The 18,729-nt window shown below is 39.7% G+C and overlaps 2 protein-coding genes across 6 annotated transcripts in view; one reads left to right on the top strand and one right to left on the bottom strand.

Annotated features, from left to right (window-relative positions):
* scml2 (Scm polycomb group protein like 2) overlaps positions 1 to 13,177 on the bottom strand; it is a 23,732-nt gene extending 10,555 nt beyond the window's left edge. The window contains exons 1-7 of one of the 4 annotated variants that reach the window (XM_020608072.1): positions 12,812 to 13,177; positions 9,260 to 9,341; positions 8,911 to 8,979; positions 8,396 to 8,466; positions 7,673 to 7,907; positions 6,526 to 6,614; positions 5,758 to 6,001 (exon numbers count right to left, since the gene is read on the bottom strand). In XM_020608072.1, the coding sequence (XP_020463728.1) occupies positions 5,758 to 6,001; positions 6,526 to 6,614; positions 7,673 to 7,907; positions 8,396 to 8,466; positions 8,911 to 8,979; positions 9,260 to 9,281 (730 nt within the window). In that variant the 5' untranslated portion in view covers positions 9,282 to 9,341; positions 12,812 to 13,177. Of the gene's footprint in view, positions 1 to 5,757; positions 6,002 to 6,525; positions 6,615 to 7,672; positions 7,908 to 8,395; positions 8,467 to 8,910; positions 8,980 to 9,259; positions 9,342 to 12,088; positions 12,107 to 12,811 lie in introns of those variants that run through there. The other 3 variants (XM_020608066.1, XM_020608050.1, XM_020608058.1) reach the window with 3 other exon arrangements.
* A 1,529-nt stretch (positions 13,178 to 14,706) lies between these two features.
* The window catches only part of cdkl5 (cyclin dependent kinase like 5), a 33,007-nt gene continuing 28,984 nt past the window's right edge, over positions 14,707 to 18,729 (top strand). The window contains exons 1-2 of one of the 2 annotated variants that reach the window (XM_020607446.1): positions 14,707 to 14,999; positions 16,917 to 17,286. In XM_020607446.1, the coding sequence (XP_020463102.1) occupies positions 17,250 to 17,286 (37 nt within the window). In that variant the 5' untranslated portion in view covers positions 14,707 to 14,999; positions 16,917 to 17,249. The remainder of the gene's footprint in view (positions 15,000 to 16,916; positions 17,287 to 18,729) is intronic. The other variant, XM_020607452.1, reaches the window with a different exon arrangement.

Here is an 18,729-nt window from a genome sequence, read left to right as displayed (position 1 = left end):
GGGGCAAAAAGGTTAAACTGGATCAGAAGAGTCCTGATTGAAACGGGTGAAAAGGGGCAAACTCCTGGAGTTGGTGCACACATAAGCTAGCTTTTTTCATCATACACACACACACTGACGGCACGGGAGGAGGTCCCCCTCAGTGTAACCCTAGTCTACTCAGGCATTTCCTGATGAAAGATGGCCTGGTCCAGGAAACAGCATAGTCGGATATCGCCCTGGCTCTGAAACAATGTGGAGCAGAGTGGTCAAGAGGAAGCCTGCAAGGAAAAACTCTCTTCAGTTAAAGAAATGCTAATCTGCTCTTAATGGACAAACGAGTGCCAGCGTTGCACATTTAAGATAGAAAGAACTCTTTGACATGAGTAGATGGAGTATGGTGTTCCTTGAGATAATGCTTAGAGATGTATAATTATTTGACACTATCCTTAATTCATAATGCATTGTCTTGGCTATTTTTGTCAACCATGACATAGAATCAGATTTTTTTTTAAGATTATAAGAGCCTAATCTCAAAGATGGTGGAAGATATTTAAATAAAAGATCTTAAAAAAGAACACTTACTATACAGAAAGGATAATAACTAGATGCCTAATCTTAGTATCTCCTGTAGCTTCTTACAAAAACATAGCAGGGTCACAACAGGGCAATTTTGATGAAAACCAATTAGAAATTTTAAATGTAGCAGTAATTGCAGTCTCTCACTCTTTCGCTCACATGCACAGCTAATTATCAGCTCATTAACACCTAAACCAAGCTCTACTTATTCACTTATACACATTCAGGCATAGCTCTCTGGTGACTGAAATGATCCTTTTTTCTCCAAACTGCACTCACACACAGGGTGAATCTGTACACTGACCATAGCTTAGATCTAACTAACAGTCAAGCTTCTGATAGATGTTGCAATTTATCAAACCTCTCTAGTGTTTGACTATCTTAAGTGGGATTAATTTGGCATGAATTCTGGGAAAAATCAAGAAAACTAAAACATATGGCTGTGACCGGGAGTGACCGCATCGAACTCTTCAGCTCAAGCAGAGAATTGTTCTTCTATAAGAATGCAACAAGTAATGTTACAAGGTCATTTACTGAGAGAATTCAGTGGGTGTAGCAATACAAAAATACATTCCAGTAGTATAAAATCTCGTTGCAGTGCTGATCTGTAGCATACCTGAGCTGCAGTAGTTTCTTATTATGGAAAGACACCAAAACCTTTTTCCTTCATTATCACGTGCTCCACAATGTTAGAACCAAAAATTATGAGCCGTGTTTTTCTCTTTTTTTGCCATTTGATGCCACTTGTCAGGAGGTGCCCGTGATCTTTACCATGGAAACATGGGTCTTTTACCGTGTTCACATCATATGGGACGGATGATAGAGACAGGAAACATTTCAATGTTAATGACTTGAAATGTTCACATTATCAATACGGTTGTATAATTACAGAGTTGGTTTCCATTTACATTAAATTTGGGTTTCATTAGACTGAAGGCCAGACTCAGGCTAATGTGGCGCACGCATGTTTGTTTGATTTTCAGGAACTTCTGTATTCTCAGTTGTAATTGTGACTCCCATGTTGATGTGAACGCTATTTACAAGTCAGAACCTCAGAATTTATAACTCCAATATGGGGATAGGCAATAAAATGATTCCAGTAATTTCCACAAAAACAATTCCCTCAGTAATAATAATAAAATGACAAGCAATTTATGATAAATGTATCTGTTTAGAATTTGGGTCAGCCCTCATCTGCACATTTACCCTAGCTGGCTACAGCAGTAGGTTGCAGCATGCAGGGTCAAAACAGGAGAAAAAAAAACCCACGTTGCTAGAAACAAAAAATGAGCGACCATGAGGAGAGTCTCATGTACAAGACAAAGAAACTGTGACAAACAGAGCTCACAGGACACGGTTCAGGTGTCTCAAGATAAATAATCAGCAAAGCAAAGTATGCGACCTGCACCGACGAAGAAACATAACAAACCTTTTTCACCAGCAGTCGCACCTGTCTGCCTTTTTTAAAGCACCGTTACTGTTAACACTTTGAGGTGTAAATATGATACCATTTTGGCTGTAGAGAGCATCAAGCTGATGATATGCAACGGCAAGCATGAGGATGATTGATATTTATTACCTTTGGCTCCCCCTCCAGTTACATTAGTGTAATTCACAGTTACACCATTGTTGTAAATACCAGTCGCACTTCTGCTGGTCCTCATGGACGGCAGTACATGTGCATTTGTTTACAAGCTGAAGCTGTTACTGAAAGGCCAAAGAAAACATAAGAAACCAAAGAATGGCACAGTAATATGGGCTTATTTATCGCCTAGTTTTATTTATTGTCGCATCAAGGATGAACACTCGTAATAAAAAAGAACAGCAAATAAGAATGACAGTTTTTGTTTGTTTTTGTTTTACTGAAATACTGCTTGCATTTTCAGCCCAAATAGATAGTTTGCTAAGCGTTTGAATGTGGATGTGTGCAATAGAATGAAACGCTGTTGGCAACATGATATAGCCTGAGACAGGGGATGACCTCTTCCTCACTTACGCAATATCACCTTCACTGGTTTCTTTGCCACCTCTGCCATGTTGAGCCGTATATACCTAGCTGGCTGCTTCATATAGCTAGATGAAGGGACTCGATGTAGCTGTGTGTGACATGGTACCCTGAAGCGTTACACGGTTTTTGCAAGAGGTCTCTGGGATGTGATTTCAAAGTTACATAACAAATGATCCAAGTGCGAAATGGCAATGGTAGAGATGCCATTCTCCTTATTACAAGTCAGTGTACCATCAGCATGATTTTGAAACTGTTATTTTAATGTAAAAATTCTACATTTTGCTTTAACTTTATCAAATACCCCATTTCAGAATCTAAAGACTCACTCAGAGCTATCTGTCAAAATGATTTTGCGGGATGGTAAATATCTAAATAACTCACAAAGAAACTAAACAGCTATACCTTGAACATTGAGCCTCAGCATTAGTGCTAATCACATAGCATCACACGCCTGCAACCGCTGAGTGTAATTACCATATAATTACATCCTGATGGATAATTAATACTTCACATATTAATAATATCAGCCAAAGCTCAAAAGTCCACATAGATACAGTACAAGTGATGTGTTATGTTAGTGAAGTTTAGCAGACAGTGACGTTTGACAAAATACCTAAATAACTTACCAAAAGTCACCGACTCTATAACTAATGTTATGTAAAATGCAAAAGATACTGTGCCAGAGATCCAATAAAGACATTTTACATAAATATTAATTAGGAAAACGGCTCATATAGAAAGCTGCAGATGTGTCATTTAGGCTGACGGCAGCATGTTTTATCTGTCTAGTGTGTGTTTTATGGTGTTTGAGGTTTTCACAGCCTACAATATACGTATATACTACAATACATTATTCATCTGACAAGAACCTGAGGTTTATTAAAAGGTTTATAAGGTTTTTAATAAGACTGCACTAGTTGGAAATGAGAATATCTCAAGATAAAAATAAAAATATAACATATAAAAGAGTGAGGCAGTTGAGGTGATATACAACTACAAAACAGTTGAGAACATTATCATATGAAATGCGTTGTTTCGGTGAAGTTATGTACATGAATAAATCTGTATTTCTGTGGAAAGCCAGTGATTGTTGTTGTGTTTCCAAGTTGCTTTGTCACATTGTACAAAAGGGTCAAATGGAGCCAAGAACAGCCCAAACTATCACACATTAAAAAACAGCCTGCAGTTATGTAGAGCAGCACAGAAGAGGGACTGAAATTGGAATGTATTCAGCAGCTCTGCAGGCTCGGTGTTGAGGTCAGAGCAGTGGGTCACCAACCCCAGCAACAACACCAGCCAACTCATATCAGAACAAACAGGAAAAAACACAATTTAAACTCAGGCTTTGACAAACCTTACTTATTTTGGGATCTTTTTAACAAATTGGCATTCCAGTGTCTTAAATGGTCCTGTTCATGTAAATTATTATTAAATTCTATATCCACTTCCAGCATTTGTACTTAACTTAGGTCGTTGGGGTGTAGGGATCACACCAATGTAGCTTTCATACAGTCTAAATTGTTAAAATTTTTTGATTTAGTGGGATATAAGACTGCTGTGTTTATGTATAAAGCCAGGAACAATTTATTACCTGGTGGAATTCAAAAACTATTTAATGAAAGGGAAGGGGGATACAATTTAATGGTGTATGAATGTTAACACTTTGTAATAATTCTTTAGTATATTACTTGTGTGGTGTAGAAGATAATTATTTAAGAATGTAATTATGTAAGAATGTTAACACTGTTATAATTTTTTTTAGTATATTACTTGTGTGGTGTAGAAGATAATTATTTATGTAGAGATACTGCTTGCAAACCAATGATGGTAAGATGATGTCATGGGGTAGGACTGGATAAGTCTGACTTCTTCCTACTCCATTCAAGCATGTACTAGGTATAAGCAAATTGATATTGGATTAGCATTTGTTGGATATGTGTAAAATTATGTGTGTTGACATATCAACTGTCTTTACATGCTTGAAAGAATAAATAAATAACTAATGGTGCTTTGGGCGATATACTTTGTTGATCATCTGATTCAAAAACCACTTTGATCATTCTTTAAAGCCACTTGTAAAACAAAAACACAAAACCTACTTCTTCATGATAAACCATGAAATTCCAAAAGGTTCACATACTTTTTCTTGCCACTGTATGTGAATGTCTTTATATATTGTATATCTTTTATAATAATTGTATTTTTAATGTTTAAACAAATAAATCTAATGTGGGCTGTAAAGTGCAAACTGCCAGATCTAGACAGAACAAGACTCTGGGTTCAAGAAACTCTCTGTACAAGGCCTCTCTGTCTCTGGCTCAAGTCTGGCCCCCACTGTTCCTCAGAGCTAAGAAGAAATATGACACCCACTATCAACGATGAAAGGAGAGGAAAAAACACAAAGCAATCACTGAGGTTTTTTGTTTCTCTGACTCAGTTTTAATCTCAAAATCAAGAGATGAGATGTCACCACAACAAAACATTCAGCAGACACATCAGAATTTGTGCTTGTACTGCTCTCTAGTGGTGAAAATGGGGTATGTCATTTCAATATCCATCCATCCATTATCTATACCACTTATGCTAACGAGGGCCAACACCGGGAGAAAAGCGGGGTACACCCTGGACAGGTTGCCAGTTTAGCACAGGGCAGACACTCAGAGACCACCACACACACTCCTACGGGCAATTTAGAGTCACCAGTCAACCTAAGCTGCATGTCTTTGGACTGTGGGAAGAAGCCGGAGCACCCAGAGAGAACCCGCGCAGGCACAGGGAGAACATACAAACTCCACACAGAAAGGCCCCGGGTCAGCAACCTTTATGCTGTGAGGCCACAGTGCTAATCACTGCGCCACCATGCCGCCCGTCATTCCAATATCAGCAATACAACACCTGTCGTCTATCACATAAACTAACTTACTATTGGCCTACATGAGCAGCTTCTTAATGGTAGGATGATAACCTAAAAAACTTTTTAAATCATTTCTTTGCTTATTTGGAAGCATATTTATTGATTATCCAAAACTTCAGTGGAAATTTCTAGAATCAGTGCAAGGTCTACTATCTGTATAAATATGCACAAAACCCAAATCATGTGAAATTCACATTTTCCATAAGTCAGTATCTGTTCAATCAAACAGACCGCATATTCTACACAATGCACAACAATAAAAACAGTCAACACTTACAGAAGTTTCCAGGCGGCTGCAGGCTGTGCTTTGTCAGGGCACACCAGCCGACAGGGAAGATATCTCTAGAATCAAAGGGGCACCAGTAGTCGAAGGCACCTCGCCAGCCATCAAACATGACAAAAATCTCCTGACCTCTGACCTCTCCCACTGTTGCCGGACATATCAGGTAGGGGTTCTTCCTGTCCACCGCCTCCAGCTTCATACCAGGCTGAAAGTAGTTTTTAGCAGGGATAGGTGGGTCCTAAACATAATAAACATATATACAAACAAGCAAATAAATACTGCATATACACGACCTCTCTGTTTCAAGTCAAAACAAACAGCACTGCAAAAGGTAAAAGGAAACGATGCAAACTGAGTGAATCGTGTGCAGAAATGAATGTTTCATGATATGATTATCAAAGAAAATTCTCAATATTAACTCAATAATTCAGTTTCTGTGAAGCTTCTGCTAATACAATGCTGCTTTCTACACTTGCTATTATGCTTGACATACTGCATCTTTTTCCTGGCACTGTGTCTGAACTATATTACTGTAGGTGATATGTGAGGAGCTCCCCTTGTGTCCTGATGACTGCAATAATTACAGAAAAAAACAAAACTGTGCAATAAACTGTTGTTTCTGTTAAAACTAACTATAGATGCAGTGTTTCACAATTTTAATTTTTGAGACAAGCAAATGTTCAGTTTTAATGAACATCAGCACAAATTTTTGTCAGCTTCAGTACAAAAATATAACAGTAACACCCTCTCAGCTATCATTACCTTCTTAAAAGCAGAGGCAGGGGCCATCTCTGCTCCGCTCAGCGTCCGCAGGAGGAACATGGGCCACGAGGAGGCATTCATTCTGAAACCTGTGTTGGTATATTTTTGCATCAATGTGATGAAGCACTTTGATTTGTTGGGTATTCGATTTTCACTCTCTGCACCACACTGAAATTGCTGTGGTCAAGGTCACCAGTGACACATTCCCTTGCCGATGATGTAGGCCTGTATTCCATATGTCATTTATTCGTGTGCAGCTTTTCGAAAATTAAGACTTGGATCTCCAAAACCTTCCTGAAGTTCAATGTATATATAATTACCCACTTGTCACAGCAATAACAATCTCTCAACCAGCCTGGAGCACAACATCCAATAATGATATGATAAGCTAGATGAACCTGTTGACTCCAAGTTGTCCATGGACAGCCAGGTAACTAATCCAACTGAAACATTTAAGCAAGATCAAGTGTAATTTTATTTGCAAATCTATAAAAGCGTATCCACACTTTTCACAACAGTATTTATTCTGGTATTAGCAAGCAAAACATCCAAAAAGTACAAAATGCTGCTGTGAGACTAAGAACAGGCTTTAAGGGAAACAACCACACTATACCAACCCTTGCTGCCCTTCACTTTCAAAATCATTTTTTAAAGCCTGCAATGGTCAGTACTCCGCTTATGTCTGTGATTTGCTAACTCCCCTGAGCCTGATTGCTGCTTGAGATCCTGTGGCATACCAGCAGTTCCAAAATGTCGACTTGTCACCAAAGATGAGTGCCTTTGCTGTCCAGACCCCTCAGCTTTGGAACTCAGTGTCCTCTTTTAAATCTCTTCTTGTAACTCACTTTGATCAGACATGTATACACCTTTTCAATAGAAGACATTCTGACATGAGACAGGAAAAGCACAAGTGTAAATAATAAAATTAATGACGGACCATTTAGCTGCTTCAATTCTAGGGTCTGGGTATTGTACACGCTGGGTCACAATTACGCTGTCATGACTTACTGGGACACCGCAACACCTGTGCCTGTCCTACTATGGCATGCACACTAGGTACACACCCACACATCAGGTGAGAGTGAGTAAGTCACATAAAAATACAATAATATGAAGCTGTTGGCTGGAGCAGTTTAAAGACACTCACCCAGTGGTGGCTGCAGCATGTCTCCGTTTCGCTCACAGGTCCCTATAGGCTGGATGTCTGACGAATCAACCAGTCTCCAGAAGTCATTTGTGTTGTCGCTACCGTCCAGGCGCAGGCGCAGGCGAGTACCCATCATTCCCATGACCGTCGCAATGCACACTGAGTTAGAGTTGCGTGGGTCCCGTGCCTCAAGTTTCATACCTGCTTTGAAGTCATTAGAGGGGGGGACTCTGGACTGCAGAGACACAAAGAAACCCCCAGTGTCATTGTCACACAGGTTTGTATTGTGAGGACGCTTACGATCGGATGGCCCGTCTAATGTTGCTGCATTTACGAACTATTATGGTCAAATATTAAAAGGAGACACTGTTTATACTGTGATTTCATCTGTGTAGTTCAAGATTCAAAGAAAACACAGTAAACACCAAGTCAGGTCACTTAACTGGTTGATATAGGCTGACAGGTTACTATGCATACTGGGACTTCAGTCATATAAAGGATACGTAAGGCAGGCAATATCCTTAATTTTTGTCATAAAAACTCATCTAAAGATGAAGACGAACAGCGGGTTAGTGCTTTTGCTTCTGTGCCCATGTTCACAGTGATAAAAGAACTTGTCCCTTAGGACAATATCAAAATTTTAACTATATCAAAAATGCAAGAAAACGTTTAAGGAAAATAAATGTTATGGGGTCTTAAAAATGGAACTTAAAGACCAACTACCTGTTTGAAGCAAGTAGGCGAGGCTGCAGTGGAGGACGTCTCTCTCAGATAATCTTCCCAACTGAATGGTTCTAGCAACAAAAACAAACAAAACAAACTACCAATTACTTAATGACTGTTACAGGAAAGAGCAAGTTAAAACACTGCAGTACAAAAGATTTTAAGCTTCTAAGATCTTAGTTTGAAGCTTGTTTATACCACAGTTGCTAAATCTGCAGTTTATAGATGTTAATAAGAAATATGCCAGTAAATGTTGGTAAGAGATGAGGATAATCTTGGTCAAATTTAAGGAAAGTTCTCATAAAAACGTTACTTAAGCCTTTTGAAGATAGAGCCTATAGGTCTTAATATATAACTTGAGTTAATATATAACTAAGAAGCACCTTTGTTAGCCAACTCTCGAAATTACTAAAAAAAAAAGCAAACACTGTCACAGAACTGAAAAGTTTTGGGTTACACCAATAATTAAAGGATCAACAGTGAAGAGGAACAAGCGTGAGATCAGAACTTCCAACCATTAGATTTGTCGAGGGCAGAGCCTGCTGTGATGTTGCTTCGTCTCTCCTTCTTCTCCTCTTTTTGATCTGAAATCAAAACAGTGATTGAACCACTCACCAGAATCTGAGCGCTTCTGATATAAAAAATGTAGTTACTGAGAGAATGAAGGTATAAAACGTGCAACTGTTACAGCTCTGGGGGGAAAAAAGGAAACCACATTTCAACCATACCAAACACCAAAAATTCTAATTACATGGCAGGAAATGTCAGTGAGCATTTTGTGATCAAATTGGTGCAGCAGCCTAGCAATGAATTTGTGTGAGCAACGGTGGCAGGATGCACAAACACAGCATTGTAAGAGCCTACCTCTGTGTGGTGTTCGGCCCATGGTGACCAAAGCACTGCTGCAGAGGAGGTGAAGTCAGACAGACTGATACCTACACAAACACTGGAGAAGATAAAGTCCAACAATGTTTTAATAAGTGGCCAGGGTGCACAAACCTACTATAAGGTATGCTGTGGGTAATGTATGCTGAGGTCAATCCCGCTCAAAACCTAAAAGCTAATCTTTCTGCACTGCTGCCAGTGGCTTTGACAGCACCTTTCTACATTTAAGACAAGTTTTATCAAGTCCTGTGCACTGTCTTGCTGCAGTAAATATTCAAGTGCGCCAAATGTGTATTAATCCACAGATAAAATAGTCCCCAACAAACAGCCCATCTCTTCTAGAAATTTACTTTGTCTTTTTTATTATTATTATTATTGTGCTTTATATTTTCAATACATGCCAAAAACTATTTTATCTGCAGTAAAACTGGACTAAAAGCACCACACTTGTATATGGACATATTGTGGTTTTGGTATTTTTTTGGAATTTGCTGACAATAAGAAAATTACAGACTAGCCTATCATTAATTTAATGATAACATCCACACATACATAATCTCACAAAAGCAATCAGCCATCAGAATATACTAATATTACATGAAAATACTGTTTTGGTGTAGCTGGCTTCAGGGTCCATTCTGTATTACCAGAATCTTACAGGTAAACAGATATTAGTGGTGTCTAATCAAATGTACTGAAAGTTTCCATATCAAAAATACAAAAGGAAACATTAGATGCCAATAAAAATCATTTATGCATAGTTATCATGCAGCTTAAACACGTCCAAATAGGTTTAATCGTGCTGATGTAAAGAGATTAAAAACAAAAATTGTCCAACCAATGGCATAGCCCATATAAACTCTTCTGGCCATTTACTTCATATATAAAAATATATACAAGTGTTACCATGCTGTTTATGCCAAAAATATGGCTCAAAATTCAGGGTTACAAAAACTCTCAGCCTAGTCTGTGTCCATACATGGTGACAGCTCAAGGTACCAGAGTATCTCCAAAAAAAAAAAAAGAAATCCATTCCAAATGAAATCCAGAATTTCAAAGGTTAAAATCTCCTCAAAAGCAAGACAACGTCAACTTTCCTTGTGATTAAAAAGCTTAGCAGTGTATTGTGGCTGACCGTCCCTCCCCTCTGAAGACCACTCTGTCTCTGCAGAGGTACAAGAGGCCATAAAGATCCCAACCTGACATAAAAAGCCATTAAGACGTGTGGATGTGGGACGTCTGCCGGCCGACATGAAAAGGATTCCAGCTCTGTTACTCGCCTGGCTTCAGACTGGTTCACTGTTTGCACTGGTCTGTCTGCCTCACTTAAGAGGCTCAGACAAAATCGCTCAGCAGACCAGGAAGCACTTAATTTTTACAACCTCCATTTCCGCTAAGACAGCCACTGATCTGGGATTAATGTGATGTTCACAAACCTGAACAGGGAGAAGATCTAAAAAAAAAAAAAGACATGAGCCCTGGTTTCAGAACAGGCTCTAACTTTTGTCAGGAGGAGCCGTCAAAGTATTAGGGATAGCAGCATTTGTCATGTGCACAAAATGGGCAAAATTACACTTTACTCAAATACGCAAAAACAACATTATAATGTATATATTTAGGCTGAATTGTGAAGCATTTTACTGCTCACACAGACATCACGGTGTCATTTAATTATATACTATTCCTATTATATTATAGGAAACATTAACATTAAAAAAGCAATGAGCATGCTTTTCTTGATAAAGAAAGTAAGTGTTGTCTTCTGCTCACCGGTAACTGTTTTAGCACTAAACGGTGCATTGGTTTCTTTTAGGTGTTTACAACGTCAAAATAAGACAAACATCTTCATTTGTAATGAAATGATGCTCATTTTCACTCTGCATAATTAACACCAACTGGACATGTGTTTACACTGTTTCAGTGGATTGTTTTTTGTGCAAATAGAAAAAAACATTTTTGTAAAAACAGAGAAATAAGAGCCTTCAGTTCTCAGAGACCACAAGATGAATTTGACCACTATTTATGGCACAATTCAAAATAAAGTTTACTCTTGTTTTGAGCAATTAAAAACAGATGTCAGTAACTGTCTGAAATAAGTGCTACTTCAAACTTTGATATGAGTTGCAACTTGTGATTACTTACATCACTGATTAATTTAATGACAGTTTTAATCAAGTGATTTATCCTTTGGTTGACAAAATGTCAGAAAATCTTTTTTTTTTAATCACAATGCTCTAAAGCCCAAGATGATGTTGTATGACCAGTGAACCCAAAATATTTAGGTTGAGCTCACATAAGACCAAAAAAAAGAAAATGAAAAATGAGCGAATCTAGGGCTGCAATAATATATATTGCAAATTAAATTAAATTGTAACGTCTTTTTATGATACATTCATCATCTGAATCATTTATCAACCACAAAAATGCCACAGATTCGCTGGTTCTAGTCTCTCCCATGGGACAATTGGCTGATTTTCTATATGTCACTATGAAGTGTGTATCCTCAGGTTACAACTGGCCAATTGATCAGTAAGAAAAACACTGTTGTCACCTGTGCTGTATATCAAAGTGACAAAGGATTCATCTAATTAACTAATTAATTTACAACAGCAACAGAGAGCAGCAGCAAATTCTCACATTTGTGGAGCTGGAGCTACCAAAAGGAATTTGATGTCACCTTACATTTGCAATTAAGTTAAATCGGTTTATGTGGGTTTCCCCTGCAGGACATCCTTCATTAGACTAGAGGGGAAATAACTTTTTTTTTTTTTTTTGACATTCGACAACATCATCCAGACTGAAACCCACCTCCTGCTCCTGACCTGGTGCTTCCTCTGTCAGGCCAGACAGTGTGGAGAGGATGAGGAGGGAGTGAAGGGATCCCATTACTGCTGCTGAGAGCAGCGAGCCTGCAGGGCGTCACCTCCGGATCCTAACTTATCATATCGTTTCATCAATTTCTCACCAAAACTGTTGTTTGTACCAACATGTAAAATGAGCTGCATAAGACCCTCTGTTGAATCAGGCTGCATTTATGGTTGATAAACGACAGTAGGCTACTTTTCTTGTGGATTTGTGGGGTTTGTGTCGGGTGAAGAGGGACTACATGAGCAGAAGATGAAATTAAATGTGAAGAAAAGTCTGTGACGCATTTTCATTTGGATTACGGTCACATTTTGTGGGCGGGACAGTGGTCATTATACGGGCTAAACGCTGCTAACGTTACACTGTTAACAACGGGCGTGAAACTACAACGCTGCAGCATCGCGTCAGGCGATAGTGGCGGTGAAACCCTCTGCAGGAATTCAGTAAACAGAAAGCAAAGGGAAACCTGCGGTGCTCGGTGGAGCTACTGTACGCAGCGAGCTCCGTCTGCACAGAATACAGTATAAACACGCTCTGCTATCTATCACTGCGTTGACAAGGAGCAGGGAAACTGGCCGCTTCTGTCCGCAGCTCGGAAGATAAACGAGAGAGAAACCCGTCATTTGCAGCACAGGAGAGTAATAATGAGACATGAGCCGTACCAACCGTTTGAACTGGGTATTTTGATGGGAGATTCCTCACTTTCTATCAGATGCAAGCCGCCATATTCGCTGCAGCTCCGCGCATGTCCACCGCGCAGTGCTGTAATTCATAATTTTCCACTGGAGGTTTAAAAATATCAGAGACAGAGGGGGATATAATTAATTCGTCGCTTTATTACGGATAATGTTTCGTGTCGGCGTTTGATAATAAAAGACATGTCATACGGAAACGAAAAGCTGAACATTTAGGTTGCACCTTCCTGTGTTTCATGCAGGAGAAGGTGGCGAGGAAAACAGCGAGGACATAAACCTGCAGGCTCTGGAGGCTTTATTACTGTTTATGGACCAGTGCAATTAAAGGAGAGAAACTGGGAGATTATTGCTGGACAGACTGGTTATTAATTTTGGTGGAGGCAGCAGTATGAAAATACTCTGCATTCAAAAGTTTAAGTAAAACAATACAAAGGCAGGCTGTTTGCACATTTTACTTACGTAAGAATCAAAAGTAGGCTAAAAGTTCTCATTATGCAGAAATGGTGCTTATGGCCTATTATTTCAGTGTATTATTAAGACTAATGCAAATGAAACCTAAGCAGGATTTTAATGTTGCGGCTGCTGGGGGTAAATTTCAGCTTTGACCTGTATGAATCTTATTCCATATCTTTATTTCATATGCATTATAGAATGCTAATCTTGTTTTATGGTGACTTTAAATATTGGTGCTTATACACACATACTGTACATATTGTTTGTGCATATTTATAATGTTCTGTAAATTAATTTTTGCAGGATATGTTGTCTTACTCCATTTCAGTGTCTTTTTAACATCTAACCTACAGACTGGACCTTCTAAGATAAACCTCGCCGTTTTTCTCTGTGTGCACTGGCTCTATAAAATAAACGAATAAAAAAATAAATGAACTTAATTACCCTAGGATCACTAAAGTTGATCTGTGTTCTGTTTGTGACATTTTAATCAGTAAAGTAACCATGCAGTAAAAATGCAGTATGTTCCTCGGAATGTAATGGACTTTGCAAAACTGAAATCCCTCAAATCTGTCTTACTGTCCTTGAATAAATGTGCTTAGCTCCTTAACAAGGCGGATTATTATCTTAAAGATAATCATTAATAGTTAATGTCCAAACAATTCCGCATCTTTTTATATATTGTATATGGCTTAAGATTTTCCACTAGTGAAACTGTCACTGACAGAATGTGAAATAATTTCTTTCGAATCTCAAATGATAAATGTGGCATCAAATCTAGGTGAGAAAAATGTTCTTTGGCGAGGACTCCGACCAAATGTTCCACATTTTATGAGTACAACTCTGCACTGTGACTGTAGAGTTAAATGTAGTATGTCACTCCATATCTGACACTTTAGGTAGTGGCAGGGGGAACAATGAGCCACAGGGATGGTGTGGAGGTCAAAAAACACATGAGGTCTGGAGGAAGTCTGTGGCTGCAGAGTTCCATGTAGGATACACAATATTTATATTTATAACACCCATCACTATGAAACAGACTGCCCCATTATCTGGGAATCCGGTGGATTCGTACTGATTTAGCCAATTAGTGCAGTTATTGGGGGGTGAGAGAGAGAGAGTGGAGACGAGCTGCAGGGAGATTTTTAAATCACAACATGGATAAAATAAAAGGGGGGAAGGATGTAAGGATGTAACAGCACTACCAGGAGCTAATTATATAAAACCTGTGTATTATTGAAGGCAGATTCATATGTGGCATATTTAAGACTGCACTAATCATGAGCTGGGTTCAATTTCCATTATAAAGTTTTATTTTATCACAGCTCACAGTGGATAAGAAACCCTTGCTGGAACGCGACGTCCGTGCTCCTATTGGCTGTATGAGGCGTCGCTCAGAGTAATGACGACTTTGCTGGTATAACCAGCTGATGCTGAGGCTATGAGCACGGAGCCTGTGAAGAACTGTTGACGGTATATAAATAGTCCGTCATCGGCGTAATGCCTGCGGATTCGGGTTCATCTCCATCCAGAGACTGAGTGAGTAGTCTATTTGATCGTGTCACGACGCAGGGGCCTTTTCCCTCCTCATCGCTCCACATGATCTTTCTCCGTGTCCCTACATCATCATTTTTTATGGGCATGATGCTCCGAGTTTCACAGACTGAGCTTTCTCACCTCAAGCAGCCGACACGCCACAACTGCAGGTAAATGGGTTTCATCATCACTGGAAGGATTTAGGTGGATTTTTTATTGGCTTCTATGTTTTTGCGTGCGTTAAATTATGTCTAAATGTGGGTTTACAGGTAAACAGATATTAGTGGATTTTGTTGTGCAACACTGTCGTGAACATGGTCCGTGAACTACGTTGTAATGTATGCACTGGTTGCTGTGTAGGCTGAGAAACGCGTGGACAGCGATGGAATGATGGTGCGCTCCGCAACGCAGCGATGAGACGCAGTTTCGGTGCAGAGAGAGCAACATTACTATCCTCTCTCAGCTTCGCTCTCTCATCTCATGTACACACGCGCGCACACACACACATGTTCTCGCGCACGCGTACGCACGCACCTGCCTATTACATTCACACTCCCGAGCTCAGTCATTCCCATGGTTTTCTTTGCGTGCTGACACCAACAGGCGTTTGCTGCAAGATTAACACAGTCCATTCTGTCCGTATTTTCAGGACTTTCACGGTGATCTTTCCACCTTATTTCCACTGACCAGCTGTCTGTCTGATTGCTGCAAGGATGAGCAGCAGCTTATAAACCGACTCTGTGCTGTACCCATTTTTAGGATCATTATTTCTTCTTCAGAATAGGTAATAATGCATAATAGACTGTTCCAGTTGTAGGATTTTTGGGCATAATTGTCTATTTTGAGTATCTCCTCAGTGGCAGAACCAATCCTTAAACGAGTTGGATGGCCTCAACATCCACCTGATCTGTTCCCCTGGAAAGACTTAGCTGTGTGGAGTGTACACTGCATAGGAAACCACCCACACAGGCATATGAGCCAAATCAACATTAAAGTTTTTTTTTCATTGCTGAATAAATCAAGTGTTATACAAATGAATTTGGACTGATACTGTGAGAAGCTTTGATGGTTCCAGTCCAACAGCATTCACATTACAAAAGAAGCATTTAATAACCATAGTCAGTTTTTGGATATGTGACAGAATGAGATCTAATCCTTTGGATATAATTATTCTAAGCCTTATTTTTCTTCCTAAAACAAAAGTGGGAACTTGTGAATGTAGAATATGGTCTTGAAAATTGGGGTGAAAGATAAAAGGAGTGTGCAAACTGAGGGCTAAATATCAGCACACATGAATCAGAGTTGTGAGACTCTTAAATCATCTCACATTTCAACCTATTCAGTTCAACATGTTGAATGTGGCAGCAACATAGAGCTGCAGGTAATTATACGGTGGGTACAGCACAAAGTGCAGCTGAGGCTGACGGGAATGCAGCATGTATTTTGTCAGAAACCAAAGTGATGAACACATTTTGGTAGTAAAATTGTGTGCTAAATTTAATGGAAATCCATCTGCTGCTATACTATCAGCTTCGAGCCTGTACTTTGAGACAATTTTGCTTTGAAATAAATGCTAATATCAACTTGCTAACATATCCGCAATAACAATACTAACATGGTGACGTTCACCATCTTAGTTTTTGTATTTCATGCTAACATTTTCTAATTACAACAAAACACAAAGTACAGCTGAGCCTGATGTAAACAGTTTTGCAGGTCTGTACCAAAGTGGCGGTCAGACTGACAGACAGTAAACTACAAATTATACTGTATAGTCGTGCCAGTCATTAAACATTCACTTTAGACTGTGACCTTTGCAGCATCCTCTAGATTGAATGTGTGGCTCAAAGAAATAGAAGGGATAGGATCATTGTGTGGAAGTCATGCTGAAGTAATTTAAACAGGTCTTCAGGGAAATACTGCCTTTTTTGCACATCTGCATGTCCTAGTTAGCCACCATCTGTGCCAGGAATACCACCAGCATGCTTCTGAATGTGCAAGGAATGATGGGAAGTTGGATCTTAGCTTGACCCTTTAACAGCATATTTTAACATCTTACTTCTCCTGTGTTTTTTCTGGTCTTCCAGGTATGGCTGTGTGGAGGTTTGGATGGAAGTATGAGGCTGACAACCTCAAGAAATGGAATAAAGGGAATTAGGAGACAACTTGAGCCAAATCTATAAATAAACAGAGGTGACATTTTAAAAGCCTAAGCCTGGGAAAGAGCTGCAGAGTGAGGAAAGGAGAAGGTGAAGAAGAGGAAGAAGGCGAGTGAATATGGGGGGTGCTCAGATGTTTACCACATTTCTCCTGGACTCTAAGGTTCACTCCATCAGCCACCAGTCAAATTAGGAGTCTCCTCAATAAAATCCGAGCAGCTCATTTCACCTGCTGGAAGAGCCCCTACCCTCGGTGATGTGATGAATAAGTTTGAAGTCCTTGGCATTGTGGGAGAAGGTGGGTGGTTTTACACACCAGATCCTACTGTATGTTTGTAGAACACAAGGACTGTACGAATTGTTGTTTACCTGCAATTCTGATCCTTGTGATCACAACCACTGGGGTCATGTGCAGTGTATTTTTTTATATAGAAATTTTGACATTTTAGCAGCCTATGGTGCACTTTACATTATGCATCTGAAATCTACACATCGATGTTATTACTGATTTTGTTCCCCACACCGGTGTCACCCTTCCAGATCTGCGGCATCGAACCGTAGTTGGGGGCCTCTGGTTCATAGCTAAACTGCTTTAGCCCTGGCTCCTAGCCAGTAAATGAACCTTAGAGGTCCGGGCTTTTCCACTGGGGAGAAGTGAAGACTGAGGCCAATTAACGCCGTTCAAAACACAGGCTTTGTTCCATCTTGGCAACACAAACACTGCACGTGGCCTTTGATGCCCAGTTAACTGCATTACAATCCTACATATACACTTAGAGCTGACTACTGTCTGGCTGCATGTAAAAGGTGTCTGTTCCGTGTGGTGGTCTTCTTGCTCTCATACTGCGCACACAAGTCACAACCTCCAGCAACAACAACAGCATTACAGTCGCAACCTCCAGCAACAACAACAGCATTACCTATAAGGCTGTATGTCTTAAAGGGGATGGCCTGGCCTGTAACAACGGCTGTGGGTACCTTCTTGGCCATAGCTCACTAGCTTTAGCTGTAAAACAGTCTGCCTGTAATTGCAGCTCCTTGTGGGAGGTTCTTGGCTCAAGCATTTAGTTCATGGGTCAGTGCATTTAGTGCAGCCATTGCCATTGGGATGAAAAGAGACTTTCCAGACATGCAGCAAAAATGCTTCTGAAAATAATCATCAACCCTACCTTTAAATTACTATCAATGAAATTCATCTCTTCCTAGATTGGTATTTCACACTGAAGGGCTTCCATGCTCCAAGGGCATGATCAGTCCCTTTCCATTCCATTGGCATTCAGTCTGCAGAAAGTGTCAGACGATAACTAAATTACAGAGCAGAAGCAACAATGAATTAAAATATTTGCCTTAAAAAGAGAATAAGGGCTGCAGAGAGGTGCATCTGGCATGAGCAAGTACTTTAGAAATGCACAATATGATCAGTTTACCATGTGAGCTATCTGAGCACAGGCAAGTCCCACCCCTGCCCCCAGTACCCAGAACCAAACGTTGCCCAGTCTTTAAATGTTCACCCCTGGCTATTATTCAAAAGTCTGCTGTTGTTTGAATTTACAGTTAATGAACACAAAAACAAATCATGAAGACCTTGTGGCTGCATGTATTATGACTCTTGTCTTCTAGGAACAAATGAGAATGTAGTTTGACATGGGAATAGCTATGCATAACCTTGTAGTGAGGAAGTCAAGGTTGGATCTAAAAGGCATGTGTTAACATGAGAGCCAACTGTTCATTTCATATTTTG

The sequence above is a fragment of the Monopterus albus genome, unplaced genomic scaffold (assembly GCF_001952655.1).
Source record: "Monopterus albus unplaced genomic scaffold, M_albus_1.0 scaffold4.1, whole genome shotgun sequence".
In the NCBI taxonomy this organism is placed as follows: domain Eukaryota; kingdom Metazoa; phylum Chordata; class Actinopteri; order Synbranchiformes; family Synbranchidae; genus Monopterus; species Monopterus albus.
The sequence above is the reverse complement of the archived record's forward strand: the minus strand, read 5'-3'. Positions and strand labels throughout refer to the sequence as shown.